The sequence below is a fragment of the Acanthochromis polyacanthus genome, chromosome 21 (genome assembly GCF_021347895.1).
Source record: "Acanthochromis polyacanthus isolate Apoly-LR-REF ecotype Palm Island chromosome 21, KAUST_Apoly_ChrSc, whole genome shotgun sequence".
NCBI lineage: Eukaryota > Metazoa > Chordata > Actinopteri > Pomacentridae > Acanthochromis > Acanthochromis polyacanthus.
The window spans coordinates 12847339-12867536 of record NC_067133.1 but is presented as its reverse complement, the minus strand read 5'-3'; the positions used below and the strand labels follow the sequence as shown (position 1 = coordinate 12867536).

The following is a 20198-nucleotide window of genomic DNA, read 5'->3' as shown; positions in this document are numbered from 1 at the left end:
ACTCCTTCCTAACCCTGACCTTGTTTTAGGCACTGAAGTGCTTTTCACACTGTTGTTTCCGTGGAGGCTTCCTACTGACACATTATAATCCCTCGCTAATAAGCTGATCATTAGCGTTGGACAATTCACACAAAGTGTCACCACTGAAGACAAACTATGAAACTAAATTAATACAGTTTTAAACATTCTGACTTGTATTTGAACTGTTTTACAAAATTAGCAAGCGAGAGAGAGGTTTTTCTTGAAGAACATGGGTGCCACGGGCCCTGGACGGCACACTAGCACTGGTGTGGTCCAAGTGGAGCTCATTTGGCGAGAAGTCAAAGACACACAGCTAGTGAGCGCGACTAAAAGCCCCTTAAATCTCTGACTGTTTGAGATATGTGTGGCCAAAGCCCTCTGTGAGACACACAGAGACTCCTGGAGTCAGGCCATTGCCTCTTCTGTATGTAGAGCAGGAGCAGGGGGAGAGAGAGGCGGGGAGTTGATAGGCAAAGATGGGGGAGAGAGAGAGAGGAAAGAGGGAGGGGTGAGGATGTTAAGAGGGGGTGGGAGCTGTCAAGGCTTTACTCTCAGGGTACTCAGTGGAGGAAAAAATAAGCCAGAGAATCTAGGATGCCTTCAGGTGTTAAAACATTTTTAGATTTTTAATCATTTCAAGTGGGGCTGCAGGATACAACAAACCGAATCGGAATTTGTAGGCTAAAATGAAACAAATACTGCTATTATTTCTTTATTTTCTTATCCTCCATGTTAACAGCATTTCTTTAAAATCTCACATACCAAATCAAGAGGCATGATGTCCCATTTATGCTCTGTTAACATCACATAATGTTTAATAGGATGTTTTCTCCGAGGAATAGATGGTATCAGGCTGCTCTGCCCAACGTACGGAGCGCTTTGACACTATAAGAGATGCCCTGGACAAATTTAACAACATTGAGGATATTCGTTGCTTTTCATTAGAGGAGACAAAATGTAGTGGAAATGAATTTAAAACCACAACAGAACAAAGCACTGTCAGCAACATGAGGATGCTTCCAATTATGTCCAATGCTGCTGCAAAGAGTAAAATCAACCCACTCTGCTTATAAATGTACAGATTGGTGTGCTTTGTATCGATGGTCTGTGGCTAAATGATCTTCCCTTGCAGCTGTAAAGCCACAAACACTGTCTAGGGACTCTGGATAAATTGATAATGCATAGAAAAGGCAATACGGTGTCATGGAAATATGCATTGCTTTCAATTCATAAAATATTCCCTTAGTTCAGAAGTGCCTTTTTTCTGTCATTATAACGGCATTTTTTTCTTGTCTTTTCTTAGAAATAGAGTTTCTGAGAGAAAACCTGTATCAACAAGTTAATCTGAACATCCACAACTGTCTACAAAAGCAAATATTCCCTCTGATAATAGGGAAAAAATGCAAGTTTTAGAACACATAAATATGCTAACGTCAGTGATGGAATTAATTTGTACACAGTATGTGTACATTCTGAAGTGAAAATCCTCAATCTGCTGCACAAGATGTGTCCGTTTTATCAACATAAACAGCTACAATTGTAATAGAAGAAATTTTATGTAGATATGTCAATAAGCTATGCTCCGGAAAGAAACCTTGAAAGGTACAGATACTGACATGTTTAAAATGACAGAATGTGGGTTTTCTCAGCGTGATTTATGCCGTGCAGTGGTTCTAAATGAAAACGAGAGTGAACCATGACCCCCAGCCGATCATCATTATATGCAAAAACAAGCAGCAGTCGAAAGAAATCAATAACTTTTCCAGACAAGCGTTAAATTACACAACGCATCATGATGCAACGTACAGAAAGAAATAGTAAAGTTTTTCTTTTTAGGTTCTGAAAGATGGATTTTGTTGTCATCTAGACATTTATAACCTCTAAATGTGTACGTGCCGTATTTGTATACAAACATTTTGTCGAGCATGTCCTTTATGAAATGCACACTTCAGATGCACACTGACGTGACAGGATGCGACCTGACAAGCGACTTCCTCCAGCTAATATTTACCTGTATCGAGTTCTCCTGCAGGTTGAGGTATCGTGTGTTGACGGATATGCTTTCGGGCACCTCCTCCAAGTTTTGCCTGGTGCAGATGACTCGGCTGGCCTGGTTGGAGCAGGTGCACAGGGAGGGGCAGGAGGAGGCGGCTCCCACTAGCTCCGGCCCAGGGAGGAGGAGCCGCAGTAGCAGCTGGGCCAATAGAAAGAGGAAGGGGGAAGGGCCGGGAAGGCAGGTCAGCGTGGCGATGCGCATGGCAACTGGGACATGACCCTGCTCTTTAATCCGAAGGTACAGGTGAGGTGACTCCACACTGGTGGATCTGTGAGAAAAGCTTCACTTTCCCTTTGGTCCTCCAGTGGCAATTTGTTCTTTCTAATTCCGCATCCTCCGAGATGTTTCGTGTCCTCTGTCGATCTCTGTGTATTTTCCTCTTGTTTTTTGAACATAGAAATATGCAGATAAACAGATGTTATTCCATTTTTTTCCCCCCTTGTGTTGTCTGGGGATTTGACTGAGGCTTTTTGTGAAGTGAGAAGAACCCAGGAGTTACTGTGAAGAACAAGAGAGAGAGAGACAAAGAGAGGGAGAGAGACGGGAGATATTAAAGGTAGAAGACACACCGCACTTCATGTTTTCACCAACAGACACTGAACAGAGCAAATAATAGGTAGACATTTACAGTATAGCTTATCATGGGAGAGATTGTCAAAAAATCTTTCAGAAGCATTAGAACCTCTGTGTCACTGCTCATATCAAATCCCACATAATCCCTGAGCAGACATTTTGTCAGAAATCAAATCCTCACACCCAGGGCAGGTGGAAGCCGATTTCTGTAATTAATGGTTCAAGGTGGAGATGTGGAAATACGAAAACATGAAGTCTAAAATAGCCCAATAAGGTATTTCTGTGTAAACACATCAATAAATCAGAAAGAAAGTTTTGAAGCACTAGTGTAATTGTTGTAAAAAGATAAGCCGCATCACAAGTGATCAAAATAAGCCAAGAAGTTGTGTATTTGTGGTAAAACAGTTCTGACAGAATGAATATGTCCGACTCTGGGTTTCCTGTGCAGATTTGTAATTGAAATTTCGCAATTTAAAAGAAAAAAACACTTCATAATTTATTTAGTACAAGATGCACAGAAAAGGTTTTTGCATATCCATTTTTAGATGCACATTTAGAGCAATTACATGTCTTTCAACATAAAAATAAATTTATTTCATGCTGAATATTCATTGTATGATAATGCTTTGGTGACTGAAACATACAGTAGCTATTCTAAAGTGCTTGGACTTGGGGTTTTCTTGCTTGAACATAATGTAATGTCTAAAAATGATGCAAAATGACCAACAGTGAGAAAGGATCTGAATCCAGTCTACAGACGACCAGACAATTTTGTCATACACACAGTCTAGTAAAGCAAGATTTACCAAAAGTATGCTTGAAATACAAAAAAACAAAATGATTTCCACATCAGAAAAGCACCACACATATGTCTGTCCCTTTATTAAAAGAAAAAAAAACGACCCTTCAGGTCAAAATCTAAGGAAAGAGGAGGTCAGGGTGGAAATATGGTTCAAATAATAATTAATTGGACCTTTTTATCTTCCAAAGTTGAAGTCAGTGTTTGTTTTAACCAAACGCTTTTCATAATAATAATATTAATAAAGTTTATTTGTTTAGCATTTATCAAAATCTGTGTTAAAAAATGCCTTAGGACAAACACATAATAACACGGTAAAATACAGTCGAAAGAAGAAAATCAATTAAAACAGCAAGCATTGAATTAAAACTTAAAATAGAGCAACGCAAGACGTAAATGCAATTTTAAGGAGAAATGTAGTGTAATTCTGCCTAAAACAAGCAAACAAAAACATTTTTATATAAAGAGAAGAAGCCTGAGAAAGCGTTCTGATACAAATAAGCCTTCAAATGTGGCCTATAACAAGATACTGAAGTACCCAGCTGGAGTTCCTATTAACTTTAACTGCACGTTTATTATGTGACAACGAGGCCCTCAGACTCAGATCTGAGTTGAACTAAGTTGTTTTTGTGCCCTTTGTGCAGAAAATATGCTTCATCTGGATCATATTTAGAGTTAAAGGAACCACAGACTGGATATAAAGATGGTCAAACTTAGTGTGGGGGCGTCGGCTGTTGCTATCTTGTCAAAGCCTGATTCCTTTTTACTTCTGACTAAACCAAAAGAGGTGCAGCAGGAGTGGAGCTGAGGCCATGGACGGTCCATTTTAGCACCTATCTGCCACTAAAAGCAGCCACACTCTCAATTTAAGCCTTAATACATTTTAAATTCCTGACTTTTATAAAAGAAAAATCTTCTCCTTTGTCATGGATGAGAAAATTATCTTCAGAGATCAAAACTTCTTTTTACGCCAGACTGTAAACATGTTTATTTTTGCTGTATAGTATATAGGATATATGATATTTTCACATGGGGGTCTAAGGGGACTAAGTCACAAATGAAGTCAGTCTCAAGAAATTTGATTAAGTGCAGTTTCTCAGCCCAGAGGTTGTCAGGGACCAACAACCTCTATGGCTGTTCTGGTCAGAGGTTTACGCTGAAATCAAAATGAAGAGATTGCATTTTAAATGACATGGTTTTGAAATCGTAGTCGAATAATGCAATAATGGAATTTCTAATTTGTGAAGCATGGTGGCTTGCATGTTCTCCCTGCACCTGTGTAGGTTTTCTTTAGTCATAGTGACATTCATGGTAGGTGAACTGGTGATTCTAAACTGCCTGAAAGTTGTGAGTGAGCATAATTATCCGTCTCTTTGTGTTAGCCCCGTGATGATCTGCTGACCAGGTTCAGGATACTGCTCCTTCAATGTCACCTGAGAGGCTGCAGCCCCCAGCAACCCTCCACAGGGATGCATGGATGGAAATGTAAAACACGAGCTGTACAGTATTTTACGCATCAATCAAAAATATTTACAAAAGCTGAAACTTGCTTGTGTTTCAGAGCAAATGATGCAAAGAGAACAACAATACTTTTCAAAAGTGTACACACTACCAGTCAAAAGTTTGGACACACCTTCTCATTTAATGGTTTTCTTTATGACTACTTACACTGTAGATTCTCACTGAAGGCATCAAAATTATGAATGAACACATATGGAATTATGCCATAAAAATATTGTCAAATAATTCAAAATATGCTTTACATTTTAGATTCTTGAAAGCAGCCACTCTTTGCTTTGATTACTGCTTTGCTCACTCTTGGCCTTCTCTCAATGAGGTTCATGAAGTAGTCACCTGAAATGGTTTTCACTTCACAGGTGTGCCTTGACAAGGTTCATTTGTGGAATTTCTTGCCTTATAAATGGGGTTGGGGCCATCAGTTGTGTTGTGCAGAAGCCCTATTTGACAACTGTTAGAATCCATATTATGGCAAAACCCAATCAGCTCAGTAAAGAGAAACAACAGTTCATCATTACGTTAAGAACTGAAGTTCAGTCAGTCTGGAAAATTGCAAAAACGTTGAATGTTTCCCCAAGTGTAGTCGCAAAAACCATCAAGCGCCAATCAGGCCGTTACGGTCAAATAGCTGCTAAGAAACCGCTAGTAAGGAAAGGCAACAAGCAGAAGTGATTTGTTTGGGCCAAGAAACACAACGAATGGACATTAGACCAGTGGAAATCTGTGCTTTGGTCTGAGGAGTCCAAATTTGAGGTCTTTGGTTCCACCTGCCATGTCTTTGTGCGACACAGAAAAGGTGAACAAATGGTCTCTATATGCATGGTTCTCACTGTGAAGCATGGAGGAGGAGGTGTGATGGTGCTTTACTAGTGACACTGTTGGGGATTTATTCGAAATTGAACCACACTGAACCAGCACGGCTACCACAGGATCCGACATGCCGTCCTGTCCGGTTTGCGTTTAGTTGGACCATCATTTATTTTTCAACAGGACAATGACCCCAAACACACCTCCAGGCTGTGTAAGGGCTACCTGACCAAGAAGGAGAGTGATGGAGTGCTGCATCAGATGACCTGGCCTCCACAGTCACCTGACCTAAACCCAATCCAGATGGTTTGGGATGAGATGGACCGTAGAGTGAAGGCAGAAGGGCCAACAAGTGCTCAGCATCTCTGGGAACTCCTTCAAGACTGTTGGAAAACCAGGTGACTACCTCATGAAGCTCATCGAGAGAATGCCAAGAGTGTGCAAAGCAGGAATAAAAGCAAAAGGTAGCAATTCTGAAGAATCTTAAAAATAAAACATGTTTTGACTTATTTCACACTTTTTCTGTTTGCTACATAAATTCCATGTGTCCATTCATAGTTTTGATGCCTTCTTTGAGAATCTACAATGTAAATAGTTGTGAAAATAAAGAAAAACCATTAAATGAGAAGGTGTGTCCAAACTTTTGATTGGTAGTGTAGATGAAGGAATTAAACATCTACGCCGCTCAGTTAAAAAAGCAAAACCCGCTCAGTGACGGGAAGCAGCAGGGTTTCGGGGACATTTGGTCGTAACTCTGAGAACCATTAATAACACCACTAGTGTGAGATAGAGGCTTCCAGTCATCTCTGCCAAGGTCTCATTTGTTAGCACTAATTATACCAAGGTACAACAATTAATACGACGATGATATATTGATGTTTGAACATGCTACACTTACCACCTTTAATTAAACTCATACTTATCAAAGCAGGCCCAAACCTTGAACACACACACAAAAAAAGAAGCTGAATCCGGTAAGCAGCGCCACTGTTTTGCAGTAGGACACAGAGGTGGGACTGAAATGCTAATTCCATTCCTGTACGAGCATAACATTGTATGCTCCAGGGGCCGGAGAATGGCAGCGAATGGTGCAGTCTACATTAACACTAATAGATGGCCGGTCAAGTCAGACTCCAGCAGCCTGGAGAGCCTCGCTTCCCCTCTGCAGGTTATTTAGATGTGAATAACCTTAAATAAGGGCATGCAGCAATCTAGATACAGTTATTAATGATGATGGTTGTAATGATGGGACTTTGACACGCAAACTCATTTGACACGCCGAGCATCCTCGCTTGGCACAGTAAGAAAGGAGATGGGGGGGGGCAGAGAATGAGAAGGAGAGAAGGATTATTAATCTGATAGATGACTGTATGGCTGCAGGCAGAGAAGGGAATTATCAACACTACAGTAATAGATGAATACTGAACAGCTGCAGAGAGAGGGCCGGAGAACGAGAGACAGAGGGGAAGAAAGAGATAGAGATGGAGACAGATGGAGGGAAGGTTGAGTGAAAGGGATGATGAGGGATAAAGACGTAGAGAGAGGTATAAATAGTGGGAAGAGCAGAAAAGAGATCAGTTGTAAAAAAAAAAAGAGAGAGAGAGATAAAAAAAAAGTTGAAGACAGAAAATAGGGAGGGAGAAAAGAAGAAGAAGAGACATTAATATTAATAATCTCTCACTCTGTAAGAGAGAGAGAGAGGGGAGAGAGAAGGGAAGGAGGCTCAATAGAGAGATGAATATAAAGCAGACAGAGATGGAGGGAGGCGAATGACAACACAGAGACGCATATAAAACACAGCGATGGATGGAGGGATGGAGGCAGGCGACAACACAGAGGGATGAATATGAAACAGGTGGAGGGAAGAGCGAGGCTCCTCTCCAGTGGGAGGAGAGCTGGACGCCGATCGGTGTGGCCAAGATCGATCAATAACGCACGAGTTCAGTGACATTAAAAACACACACAAGGACACAGTGATGAATCAGGAGGAACGCGGCAACAACCAGGATGAGAGACGGCGACCGATCATCACCATAAAGAGCCTCTCGGTGGTATTTTTGGAGCAGCTTTCACCTCTTTATTTTAATTTCCAGCCACCTTTTTCCCCCCCTTCATTGCCAGTGAGATCTAAGTGCCAGAGCTATTTCAGGTAGACGGCATCGAGTCGAAAGGTGCAAAAAGAGAGAGAGAGAGAGACAGATCAGATGTTGTGGTGGGGAGGTGAGTCCATAGAGAAGACTGCGACTAGTCGGAGCTGACAGCTGGTTAGAGGCTGGCTGATTGTGCTCGGCCTCGCTGCTGTCACCATCCACATGCTACAATAGTCTCTACCTGTAACCCTCCCTCCCCCTCTATCTCCCCTGATATCTCCCTCCTCCTATCGCCCATCTCCTCCTATAAAAGTAGGAACACTCTCTTCCTCTCTCTGCGAACTCTTTTGCGAACTCATTCACCCTCCCAGCTGCCTCATACCTCCTTCCTCCCTGCTGCTGCATATTTCCTGGACCTCCCCCCCATCTCCACTCCGGCCCACTGTAGTGTCCAGTGGCGGGGGTAAACGCCGGGCTGACCTCGCAGTTTGATGAAAGATTAACCTGCTACAATGATGCATATTAACCCCTCACCCCGACTCTTTTCTCTTTCCACCAAACACAAACACACTGCAGCTTCCTTTCCCCCCCTCTTTTGCTCTCTCGTTCCTCTCGCTGCATTCAAATCTTAGCCAACAGAGTTACCATGGTTACCTATTCACCACAGTCTCCCACTCCGTCCAGCTGTATCCCACCAATTCCAAATCCACCCCTCCCCGGCCTCCCCTCATTAGCACCCTATACACACTCTTATAGAAATGGCACGGACCGAACACGAGCGCCAATGACATCAACGCTCCCCAAGCCGCCAGGCAGCGTTGCAGCGGCTCCTGCGTCGCTGGCGATGCCGCACCGGCGATGGTACAGTTTAATCCGTCCTGTGTGTCACCACAAATGTCAGGCAACCACAAATCACGAGTGCAAAGGTCAGGGTAATTTGTCCCGTGAGTGATGATGCGGCGGCAAATTAAAAGGTAAGCAAGCTGACAATCCGGTGCGTAAAATGAAATTGGATATGAAAAATATACCAGGAGTGTGTCTGCGAGTCTTAACCCTCGTGTCGTCCTGTGGGTCAAATTGATCTGTTTGAAAGTTTGAAAATGTGGGGGAAAAATATACATTTTCACAGGGAAACTTCTGATGTCCACATTTTCAACATTTTTGGGAAGTTTTTGAACATTTTGGTGGAAAAAAAGAAATGTTAAAAATGTTCCTTTAAGAACATTCACAGAAAAATCAATCAATTTTTTTGTGAATGTTCTTAAAGAAAATAATCACTTTAGATATTTTTAGGATTTTTTTGGAAGATTTTTACTCATTTTTTGGGAAAATATTGACAAGGGTTTCATTGCCAAATTTGGGGATTTTAAAAATTAAACTTTTAAGGAATTATTGGAATTTTCTTCCTGAAGGTTTTGCAAATTTCAGAAATGTGGGGAATTTTTTTGCTGAATTTTTGGATTTTTTTCAGACAAGGAATCAATGTTTTTTGGTGCCTGTAAATGAAGACAACAAGAGTCTTACAGGCACTGATGGGCTGTTTTCTGTTTGGTTTATGCCCTGTAATAAAATACAGCCACATTTCAACAGTAGTGAGCTGTTTTTCGAAAAATACGGGTTAAAGCGGGAGAATCTGATGCTTCTCCAGAGCCAAAAAATTACAATTGTAAAAATTTACAGCGTGAAATAAACAAAACATGACTGCACAATGAAGCAGATTTGATTTAGGAAGATACAAATTTAACTGTCAAGTTTTAACATGTTCACAAGTTTTTCTTTTTTCCATAAAGCTACAATATATTCTCTTGATTTCTCAAATATACAATAGCATTCAAAAGTTTGGGGTCACCCAGGCAATTTCACTTTTATTCATGCGCCAACACAATTGCACAGGGGTTTTCTAATCATCAGTGAGCCTTTCAACACCATTAGCTAACACAATGTAGCACTGGAACACAGGTGGCTGGAAATGTTCCTCTGTACCTCTATGCAGATATTACATTAAAAATCAGCCTTTTTCTAGCTAGAATAGTCATTTACCACATTAACAATGTCTAGACTGTATTTCTAGATAATTTAATGTTGTCTTAAATGAAAAAGACTGCCTTTATTTCAAAAATAAAGACATTTCTAAGTGACCCCAAACTTTTAAACAGTAGTGTATATAGTGGACTACAGTTTGTCATCCACTGCTGCCTTATGCCTAAACGGTCCAGTCCATGAAAAAGGATTATACAATAAAGACAAAACAGCAAAAAATCTGGAAGAAAGAATACGACAAAAACGTAGAATACAGCAACGTTCAAAATGAATAAAAGCCATTTACTGTTGTTACTCCAATACAGTCTGCAGCTGTTATTTATCAGTTAGTGCTCTGCTCTACTTACGCAATGTGTAGTAATTTTTGAAAAAGGTGAAAAAAAGAAACAGCTGAAACAACAACATAACACCCCATTACAAAAAAGATTCAAGAGACAATAACCTGAACATTTTCTTATGAAAATCTATACATTTACAGGCATATTTGCAAATTAGTCAAAAAATTCTACGTGCTACCATAGTTATGGTTTCATTTGAAAGACAGCAACATTCAAAGTGTGTGTCTTTGTATGGTTAAAAAAAGTTTTCCCATATTTAAGAGATGTTTCAACTCATGAAAATTTGTAATTTTACTCAAATTTGGCTGTGAAATTAGAGACAAAAGCAACTTTGCTAATATGCCCTCATGGTGTTTTGGTTTTATATGTTAGAAGACATAAAAGTCCCTCCAAAAACTGCAGTGAACCAATGACCGACTCAAAAACTCTGATTCAAACGTCCTGAGTTTCTTATCTAACAAACCAAAGGAACCAATCCCGTCAACTTGCAGAATGGGACTTGCTTTATCACTGTTCTTTGTCATAATCAGTTTTTATGTGGAACATGGCTGTCTAAATAATACTAATATTAGATCTTGCCATTGTGTAGTGCAGATTAAAAAGTTAGCTAGTGTGCTTGAGCCGCAGCAGGAGGCTCGGACTTCACAGATGTTCCAACAGTGCAGAGTTACATTTAAGCTATTTTAATGTAGAAAGGAATTATTTTAATGGGAATAAATTAACTAAATGTATAATTTGAGTTTTTAGGGGTTAAATTAATGACTTTGAAACCAACATTTGGGGACAAATTATATAAACAATTTCGCTACTTTTCTGACTTGCAGCAGCCATAGTTTAAAAATCAATTACAGAACTGAACCATGCTTATATTTTGCACTCCATCACATTAAGTAACTTTTTTTCCCGGCTAGATTATCATAATATAAACAGCAATGGTGTTATTTACAAGCAAGTTCAAGCAGGACGACAATCATCATTGTATTTCCATGTTTTGAAACGTCACCTCACAATGACGGGAAAATGAATGCAGATTTGATGCTCTGTGACTCAAGCTGGTTTCGGCAGTGGACTAATGGCTTTTCTTAATGTACAGAAAGGAATGGAAGTCAATGGATCCCTGGAAGGTTCGACAAAATGTGTTTTCTAAAACACAGTAGCTGTGGTTTGCAGTGAACTGTCCCCAGTGCTCCTGTTTAATTCTACCCTGAGCTTCAAAGAGCAGCTTTAAAGTTAAATAAAACATGTTTTTTCCACAACATTACATGTAAATTCTGTGTTCTATAAAATATTAAAACTCAAGACCACTTTCAAAGCTGTGTGATTCCATCAAATGGAAAATCTTGTGCATCATTTTACACATACAGTATTTCACAGTGATTCAGCCTGACATATTTGATTTCTTTCAGATCTTGACAAGAATTTAAAATAAAGTTTTGTGCGTCTGAGCACCGCTTGGTCGCGCTATGAATTTTTAATGCCTGACTTGCCAAAGGCTCCGTAGGGTTAAAGAGGTTAAAAGACCCCCATTTTCGTGTTTTTGATCCTCGCTGCGATGATGTATCCTGTGAGCTTTATTTCACGAAGATTTCTGTCAGTTTTAGGTAATTGAGTTGGATCATTTTCCCCTCCACTACATCTCAGCCTGTGACCACAGAAAAATAACGTAAGGAGGTTGGGAAAAGAAGCGGAATAAGTGGTGCAGGGTTTGACTTTTTTTCATCACCAGAAGCGAGAGATGATCTGTAGAGTTTGGCGACCGTGAATTAGATCTGCAGCAGATGGAGAAGCAAAAAAAGAAAAAAGAAGAGACAACAAGAAGGATGAGCTGACAGTCGAACAAGCGGTGAGTCGAGCAGACAGGAGTACACTCCTTCTCTCCAGTCTCCTGTCTGCACATCAGCATGGAGGCCCATCAATAATGACTCGGCACACACCAAGATGGCAGCTCATGCAGTCGCAAGAAGAAAAAAAGCTCATCATGTGGGTTGTGTGTGCGGTGGGAATAGAGCCATGACCTTTCCTGATCGCGGTGACATCTCGCCAATCAGGGTTGTGCCTGTGAGGCTTTCAGACGGTTTAAAACCTGCTCCATTTCTGAAATAAAGAGGTGATTTTTAAATAACGCAAATCAGGTTTTATTCCAATTATCTACAGATTCTGCTGGTAGATCGGCGACCGTATGCTTCATGGCAGCTGCTGATTCAGTCAATTTACGGAATCCGTTTAATCAATTTATCTTGTATTAAAATTCAGTTAGCGCTGGTCCAGGTCTGAGATGATGAATATGATTGGGCTTTTCTGATCGATATAAATATTGATCCACTACACCGTCTCAATCTCTTAATCTGAGCTGAATTCAATAAGCAGATTCCCCAGAAAGCGGTTACGTTTTTTGCTATTATCTTGTGTTTTAGTGCAGATTTTTAAAGCCTCTACCAACCTGAGAAAAATAAAATTGTAAGGCAAATTGGCTCCTTCTATCTAAATAGCATCGATATCGGCCTTAAAAGTCCAAATAACGCGCAGCAATAAAAAACGATTCAGAGACAATCCAGCAGGATTTGCAGCACACAGGGCGTCTGTAAACAGGAACAATGCTTCGGTCTAATTGCTGCCAACCTGCTGGTGAGTTAGTGTGTTGGGGTGATGAGGAGGGCAGCAGGGAACCAGATCCACCTCCTGCCCGGCTTCTCCAACCTTCTGCTGCTGCTTCAGTATGAATGCCACAGTCTTTGCACCTCCAGGCATCGCTAGGGGGCGAAGTCTCTGGGGAGAAGTCAGAGAATCATCCCCTTTCTCCCGTCTTTGTGGAGATTCTTTTGAACTCCATTTTCAGGACACAGTTTTGGGTGTTTATCCAAACGGTCAACTCCGTGAGTTTCCTTCTGCGCCCCCGGCCAAATAGAGTTTCAAACACTGTGTGAGTGATAGCAGTTCAGTTTCTCTTCATAAACAGCAAAAAGTAACATGTTTTTGGATTATCAGAGGATCCTTATTCTGTTTTTTTTACAAAGTGAAGACGGTACAAGAGTCTGCAGAGGCTGAAATAGCAGCATAGCCGTATTTTTTACCTTTTAAAACTTGTGAATAAGCAGTGATTGTAATAGAAGTCCTTTTATCACAATGCTGTGCTATTTTCTCTTAAAGCAGTAGAGTGAGATATACTGGAGTCAGTACCAAGTTATTTTTTGGCAGTAGCATGAGTCCCTAAAATTGAATACAGTAAAGAAATAAAATAAATAAATGTAATAAAATAACAGAAAATATGTGATTTTAAAAAATAGTTTAAATACATTCTATACCCCTAATTTTACACAACATCAGGTGTATTTTTGGGTTCTTTTTATATTTAATGTAGGATATCTACATGTGTAGAAATAAGTAAATCACCTATCACATAGTATTAATGACATATGGATAAAATATTAAACAATACATAAAATGATTGAGAAAAAAAAGATTTGGACAGATTACTAGTCATCACAGATATTAGACGCTGATGAAAACTCTGAATGCAAATAAAACACCATTTGAACCAGATTCTGATTCTGAATTTTTTTTTTTTTTTAAATCTCAGAAAATAATGTGTAATTCTGCAACTACAAAGCAACGGTTCTCTCAGCAGTGACCAGCAGTCATGTGACTAAAATTCAGTGACTTTTTTAATGAACAGCAGACAAGAGAGGTTGAGAGAAAAATAAAATAGACTTGATCAATAACATAAATACAACATGGTTCAAAAATGGTGAACAGAGGAGCAGATTGGAAGTTGTTGGATGATGCATCAGCAGGTAAAACATCTTTCTAGAGCTGATGTGCAGAATAGAGTGACAAACACTCCGTTTGCACAGGTTGTAAATATATATAAAAAGTACTCAGCCAAACTAAAGCATGTGGATTCAACACTTCATTTTTGCTTAATATTAGCATTGCCTGTAGGCACTTGTAAGAATGTTGTACAGGAACTTTTTTTCTCATTTTTGTAAAGCAAATAATCAAGAAAATTCAACATTTGTTATGGTTTATGGCATAATAACTGTTTCTCTGCTGCACTTCAAGACATTTTTAAGTTATGTGTTCACACAGAGGTGCAGGACTTTATATTGCAGTTAAAAAAAATAGCCCACAGTAAAAAACTATTTTGGGCTCAGAGGTTTAACAAACTGTCTGTATTTGATATAAATACATTGGTTACTGTAATTGTGAAATTTGTGAGTTAGCACTGAAAGCAGCCTTCTCACTTTTCACAAGTGTTTGAGTGCGACATCCATCTGTCTACCACGCCGACATGACAGTTTTCTCATCATTTAAAAGTAATTTGACCAGCAGACAAATGTCCTCTAAATACCAGATCTGCTCAATCATAATTTCCTAAAGTGATTCAGATTTCCAAGAGGCTTGCCCCTCTGGTGAACTGCATGTGAACACAAAGCGCCAAACCAAATCAGTCTCATCTCACTGCTTCTTATTAGAAGGGAATATGACAGACCACAATACAATCAAGTAAGAGGCTGCAGTGAGGTCTTTCACTTTCCCAGACGTTAATTTCTCGGGGCCTTCCTGGGCCGAGGCGGAGCTGGTCTATCGCAAGTGTGATCTCTGCGCTGCACAGCTCATAAGAAGCAGACAAATTTAGGATATGATAAATCAGCACTAATATGATTTACCCTCAGAGTCTGCTGGTTAACATAAAACAACCACTAAATTTTCACTTAGCAGACGCTCCTCACTCAGCCTGCATTATCTTGTTTGTCCCAACCAGGGGGAAAAAAAAGCAGCTCATGCAGAATAACAGCACAGAGTCCAAACTAAATATAAGCCCTGCCACCTAAGCTCAAAAGGAAATGTATATGTATAAATATATAAATAAAGCAACACATTTTTGCTTATTTCACCGTCTTTCTACATTCATGTCAAAAAGTAATCCTGACATAGAGACAGTTGCTCCATAATCAGCCCATTATAATCCCATCCAGACCTTCCACAGTCTGCTCCCAACCAGCATTAATTTCTAGCCCAGTCTGTTCATCTAGCCTCATTTTTCCTTCGCTCTCAGCCCCGTTCTGGTCCCAGGGTAGTCTATCACACTTAAAGCTTACACTCTTCACAGGCACTTATACACATTTAAAGCATTTGACTAACCGCCAGGCAAAATTGACTTTGGGATGAAAGACCAGGGGGCTTTTAAAAAAATGAAAAAGGAAATTCTGCATCAGGACACAGAAGCCTTGATTTAATGGAAAACAAAACAAAACCAAAAAAAAAAAAAAGAAAGAAAAAAAAAGCAGTTTCATTCTGCAGAAGAAGCCGAGTCACGCAGAGGGTTTTCTCTTTTTAATGATCGGAGGGGAGGGGAGGGGAGGGGGAGGTCGGCTCTGGGAATACGGGGCTATGACAGAAGGTGCCTGTGAATGGTTTTTAAATGGGGAGAGGGGGGACGCCGCTGTGTCGCATTGTGCTGGATGGGAGAGAGGAAGCCCCACACTCCCCCAACTTCCTCCCCTCCTCCTCCGCTGTGTTTACCCTCCCGCCCCCTGGCACTGGAAGAGAACTGGACAAGCACTGGCCTTGCTGGTGAATGAAGCCTTGGCGTCACTTACCCACACACACACACAGACCAAAAAAAAAAAAACCTGACTGTAAGTAGTGTGACTAATAGCATGCTAACGCCCTTTGTGTTGCCTCCGTTTTACCTGATTCATGTCTGGCTCTCAGGGGAAGGAGCCCCCCGGGTTATTGAAATATTCAGAGATGTTAGATGTTAGTAGAGGTGGATCAATGCTACCGGTCAATAACTCCCCCCCTCGACAGGGATTTAAGGACAGGGGTGTGTTACAGCAGTGCGTTACCAGATTCAGGTGAAAACACCAGCATTGTACTTGATATTGATTCCTTCTCCCTGATATTGCATGCGGTGATTTCCTCACAAGCGCAGGTTTATGTAGAAACATATTTGAGCCTGCCTACCTATTGACTCACTCTGTTTGGTCGCTGATACCATTAAGTGGCTGGTAGGTTGTAATAGGAGAGACAGGGGAGAGAGGAATTTGGTTTTTCGTGTTATTTCATATTTTCTCAAGCCTGAAGCATGTCGAGGAAGACATATGTAGCTGCACCCTGAGATACGTTTTACTACAATACTGCACACAGGTAAGCTGAGAAAACATAAAACTGTATTAACCCCAGAGGAGCTTTTTTCCAATAACTAGACTGGGCAATTCTCAGAGAAATTGCACGTGTGATTGTAGAAAGCTGCTGCTGCTTGCAGTTACTGGAGTTTGTACAGTTCAAAACAAACCAGAAGGAAGCTGCAACTTTACAATTAGATGACGAACCCAACTGAGTCACAGCGTCCACTATGCAATCCTATCCATACTTATGAATACATAGAATTAATGTCAACCTTTCTAATAATCACGGCGTGGTCAGATCAATTTGTAATGAGTAACAGGAGAGAATATGAAACAAAACTGGAAATTATACATTAGAAAAACTCAGAAAAAGGAAGATCAAGCCAATTTTTACTATTTTTTTTGTCTGTAACTTCCTAGTTGCCACTTTTTGAACTCCAAAGTGCTTATTTTCAGAGGCCAGGATTAGAACAGTGCTTGCAATGGTTCAAATTATAATGTCGTATACACACTAGATACATAGTAATAATTAAGATTTTCACAACAGAACTTTCGATTTTGCCTCTTTATTTGTTCGGGCCTGTTTATTTGTCTGTTTTCTTTTTAATTTTATTTACAAGATTAAAAAAAGTTAGCAACAGATTTAAATTTTGTTTCCTAGAGTCCACGGCCAAAGAACAAGTGACTGAGACTTGGTGTAAATCCAGATCCAAGATTTGGCAAAGGAGATTATTTTAATATTTCATCTAAATTCTCATTAAGTGAACTTACTTTGGTGGAAGACAGCCACACATATGCCAAGATTGCGTGTACTGAACATGTTGATGTGCATTTTGCTTATTAGTCTTCCTTTCTGGCATTGTGCAGTAATCATGGCAGAGGTATGATCTGCCCAGATGGTGCTAAAGACTCAGCTTTGATTGAAACTATCTCATATTACAGAAATAAAATGTTGCCAGTCTCCCAAATTCCTCTAAATAACTGCATTAAATGGATTACGGGAAGATTACACTCATCAATATTTCCTTAGAATTAAATCATAATCAGAAGACGACACCAGTTTCCCGTTGAACTAATTGCAGAACACGGAAACTTTTCACTACATCATGTTCCAGAAGGTCAATAAATAAAGCATATTCATAATAGCAGTCATAGTTAATGCACTTTTGATGTCTAACAATTCCTTGTTACCGCTTAAGCTAATCTGTCATTTTGTACTCCTCAGCTGAATGTACAGAAGGTCAATTGAGCTTATGATTGTATGATAAACTATTAATTAGACAGAAACTCCTCCTCATTTCCTCCCTGTTTACTTATTAAGCTTCTTAATGTGATCCTATGACAGGACATGCAGTCTCGGATGATGTTACACCCTCACATTTTTGCGTATTTTTGGGACAACAGTTTGGTTATGGGAGCAATATTACAATAAGCGCTTATTTTTAGAAAACAGCAGAACAGCCTGATGAGGTTTTTCTTAAACTGGAGCATTCGGCGTTCCACATTTTAATCACCACTCATCCTTGTCAAATAGGATATACTGCCGCCCCCTCTCCATGGTCTCCTACCTCGCCCTCCCACTCAAAATGTCCAAAGACACGGCGTTGCTCTCATTAGGATGCAGGATGCAGAGAGAAGCCCTGATCTATTCAGAACTGCTCCTACAGGAGCGGGGACCTCCTCCCCTTCAGCAGGGGCCAAGAGCTGCAGATTAAAAGTCACTGTGTTCATCACCCTGCTAAAGCGCTCCCATTAACAGACATTACATTACCTACCCCACATGTTCAAACCTCTAACTGGGGGCTTCGTACCACTTGTCATTACATGCTGGGATAAAAGACTTTTTAATGTTAACATCTTCACATTCACTGCGCCGGCTCCCAACTTCAAATGAAATCCAGTTATTGCTGTCCGTTCTGTGGCGCTGCCTGGTCGGGACGCTGATTTTGTGAACAATTAATCCGTGTTTAAGGTTGTTAAGTGTGTGGATACACTGAATTCCTGCGCACTGAGGGGAAAGCCAAAGCTAGCAGCTAATCAAAATGTCTCTCAGCCATTTACAGAGCAATGTAAACTGCACCGTTTTCGGGGGTTGCTCTAAAACCTTTTTCCCAGTGTTTCTGCGTTTTGTTGCCCCCAGCTGTTTTGGAGAAGAGGACTTGGTTCAGCATTTCTGTGTTTCATGCTGCCCTCGCTTTCCTTTTTTTTTTTTTTTTTTGCTCAGGAGGAAATGTATGTGTGTGTGCAGTTTCTTTCAGGAGGTCAAACTATGGCATGTCAACTCCAACTCCATGCAGTTGTTTTTGTGTGTGACATTTCTGTGATGGGGTCAGTCTATGTTTATTCTCTGTGTATGTTTTTCTTTTAACTGTTCTGTGTCTGTAAGAACAGACTGCAAGAGATAGCATAAATGTTTTTAGTGCATTTCTCGGAACAAAGTTGCATGCTACTTTCAAATGTTTCACAAATAAACAACAATACTACCTTTTACTCCTTCAGCATTACAGGGAGTCAAAGACAAATCCATTACAATTTATCCTGGTGTGCTTACAGCAGTGTAACCTGTCTGTCATGACTCAGATTAGCATCTGTAATTCTTAATTTTCCTAAATAATCCGCCACTTTCTTGTGTGTATCCGTGCATTAGTTACGACAGACAAACTACTTTTATTTGGATAAAACTGGAGACGAGTGTTTGTTTTTCTTCGCTGACACTTCTTGGATTATTGATGCATTAAAGTGATTGTTCTGCAATCACTTATGATAATACTGAAGTAGAGCAGGATCTGGCTGTCAAATTTGCATTATGCTCCTATCAAAAACGTGTATGCGATTCCCTTTAGGTTGGATTTTTGGACAAAATGCTGTTGCTTTTGAATGCTGTGCTGTTTGGCTGTAAACATCTGACATTTCAGAGCCTTTTGCCAGAACATGAACACATCATTTATGTATTTTTCAAAAAAGTCTGCATTGACAACGGCATTATGACCAAATGATATGGTTATTTTCACAATGCATTGCCCTTAATATGCAAAGGAGAGCCTGTGCAAGCTGCATTTTGCATCATTCTGAAATCATCTTCAGCTAATGCAGAATGTTTCCAGCAACACAAAGCATATGGAGCTTAGCAATTACAGCAATTATGACAATACTTGGAAATATAAATATTTGACACGTTGTTTGTGTTATGCTGAAGCTGCTGTTCAGCACAGTTATAATTTTGAGACTCTTTGTAGGAGAGACAACACAGGGAAGAGTCTGATGCATGATGAGTGTCACCTTCTGCATTTTTTTGTTCATTTATTTTTGCAGAACTCAAAATTCACCCCCATTTTCGTTTTTACTAAAAAAAGACTAAAAAGTTGGAAGCGTTGTGCTTGTTAGACTCTTGCTGTGGAAACAGCACAGAGTGATTCAACAAGTATGTTCTCCTATAGAAGACAGGAAGGGTTAGAAACTACTGTTTTGCTCATTACTGTTTTATTGCAAAGTAAGGAAGTATTGTTGCTGTGATTTTGCCATCTTAAAATGGCTCACACCGTTTGAATCATGAGGCTTTGTGCTTTAAAACGACTGACTCATTCAGGATGATTCGATGCCATCCAAAATACAGCGGCAGAATTTTCGCAGGGGCCTATGAGTGTTACAGGGTTAATGCTCTTTATCGTTTGCACTGCAGAGAGGGGATTTAAAGTTTGCACTGTTTAGGTGGTGCAAAGCCCCAGAATGTGCACTGTGATTGTTAAGTATAAATCTAACAGTTGGAGGCTGGTTTGCTGCACATCCACATACCAGGACACAGCTCGCCGATTCTCTAATTGGACC

At 40.2% G+C, this 20198-nt stretch overlaps 2 protein-coding genes across 2 annotated transcripts in view; both read right to left on the bottom strand.

The window, feature by feature from the left end:
* Positions 1–20198, bottom strand: part of tbc1d17 (TBC1 domain family, member 17) — a 278375-nt gene that overhangs the window by 168381 nt on the left and 89796 nt on the right. The window lies entirely within an intron of this gene.
* The window catches only part of lrrc4ba (leucine rich repeat containing 4Ba), a 31643-nt gene that overhangs the window by 3723 nt on the left and 7722 nt on the right, over positions 1–20198 (bottom strand). The window contains 1 exon segment of the mRNA XM_022194988.2: positions 2033–2575. Within this exon segment, the coding sequence (XP_022050680.2) occupies positions 2033–2278 (246 nt within the window). The 5' untranslated portion in view covers positions 2279–2575.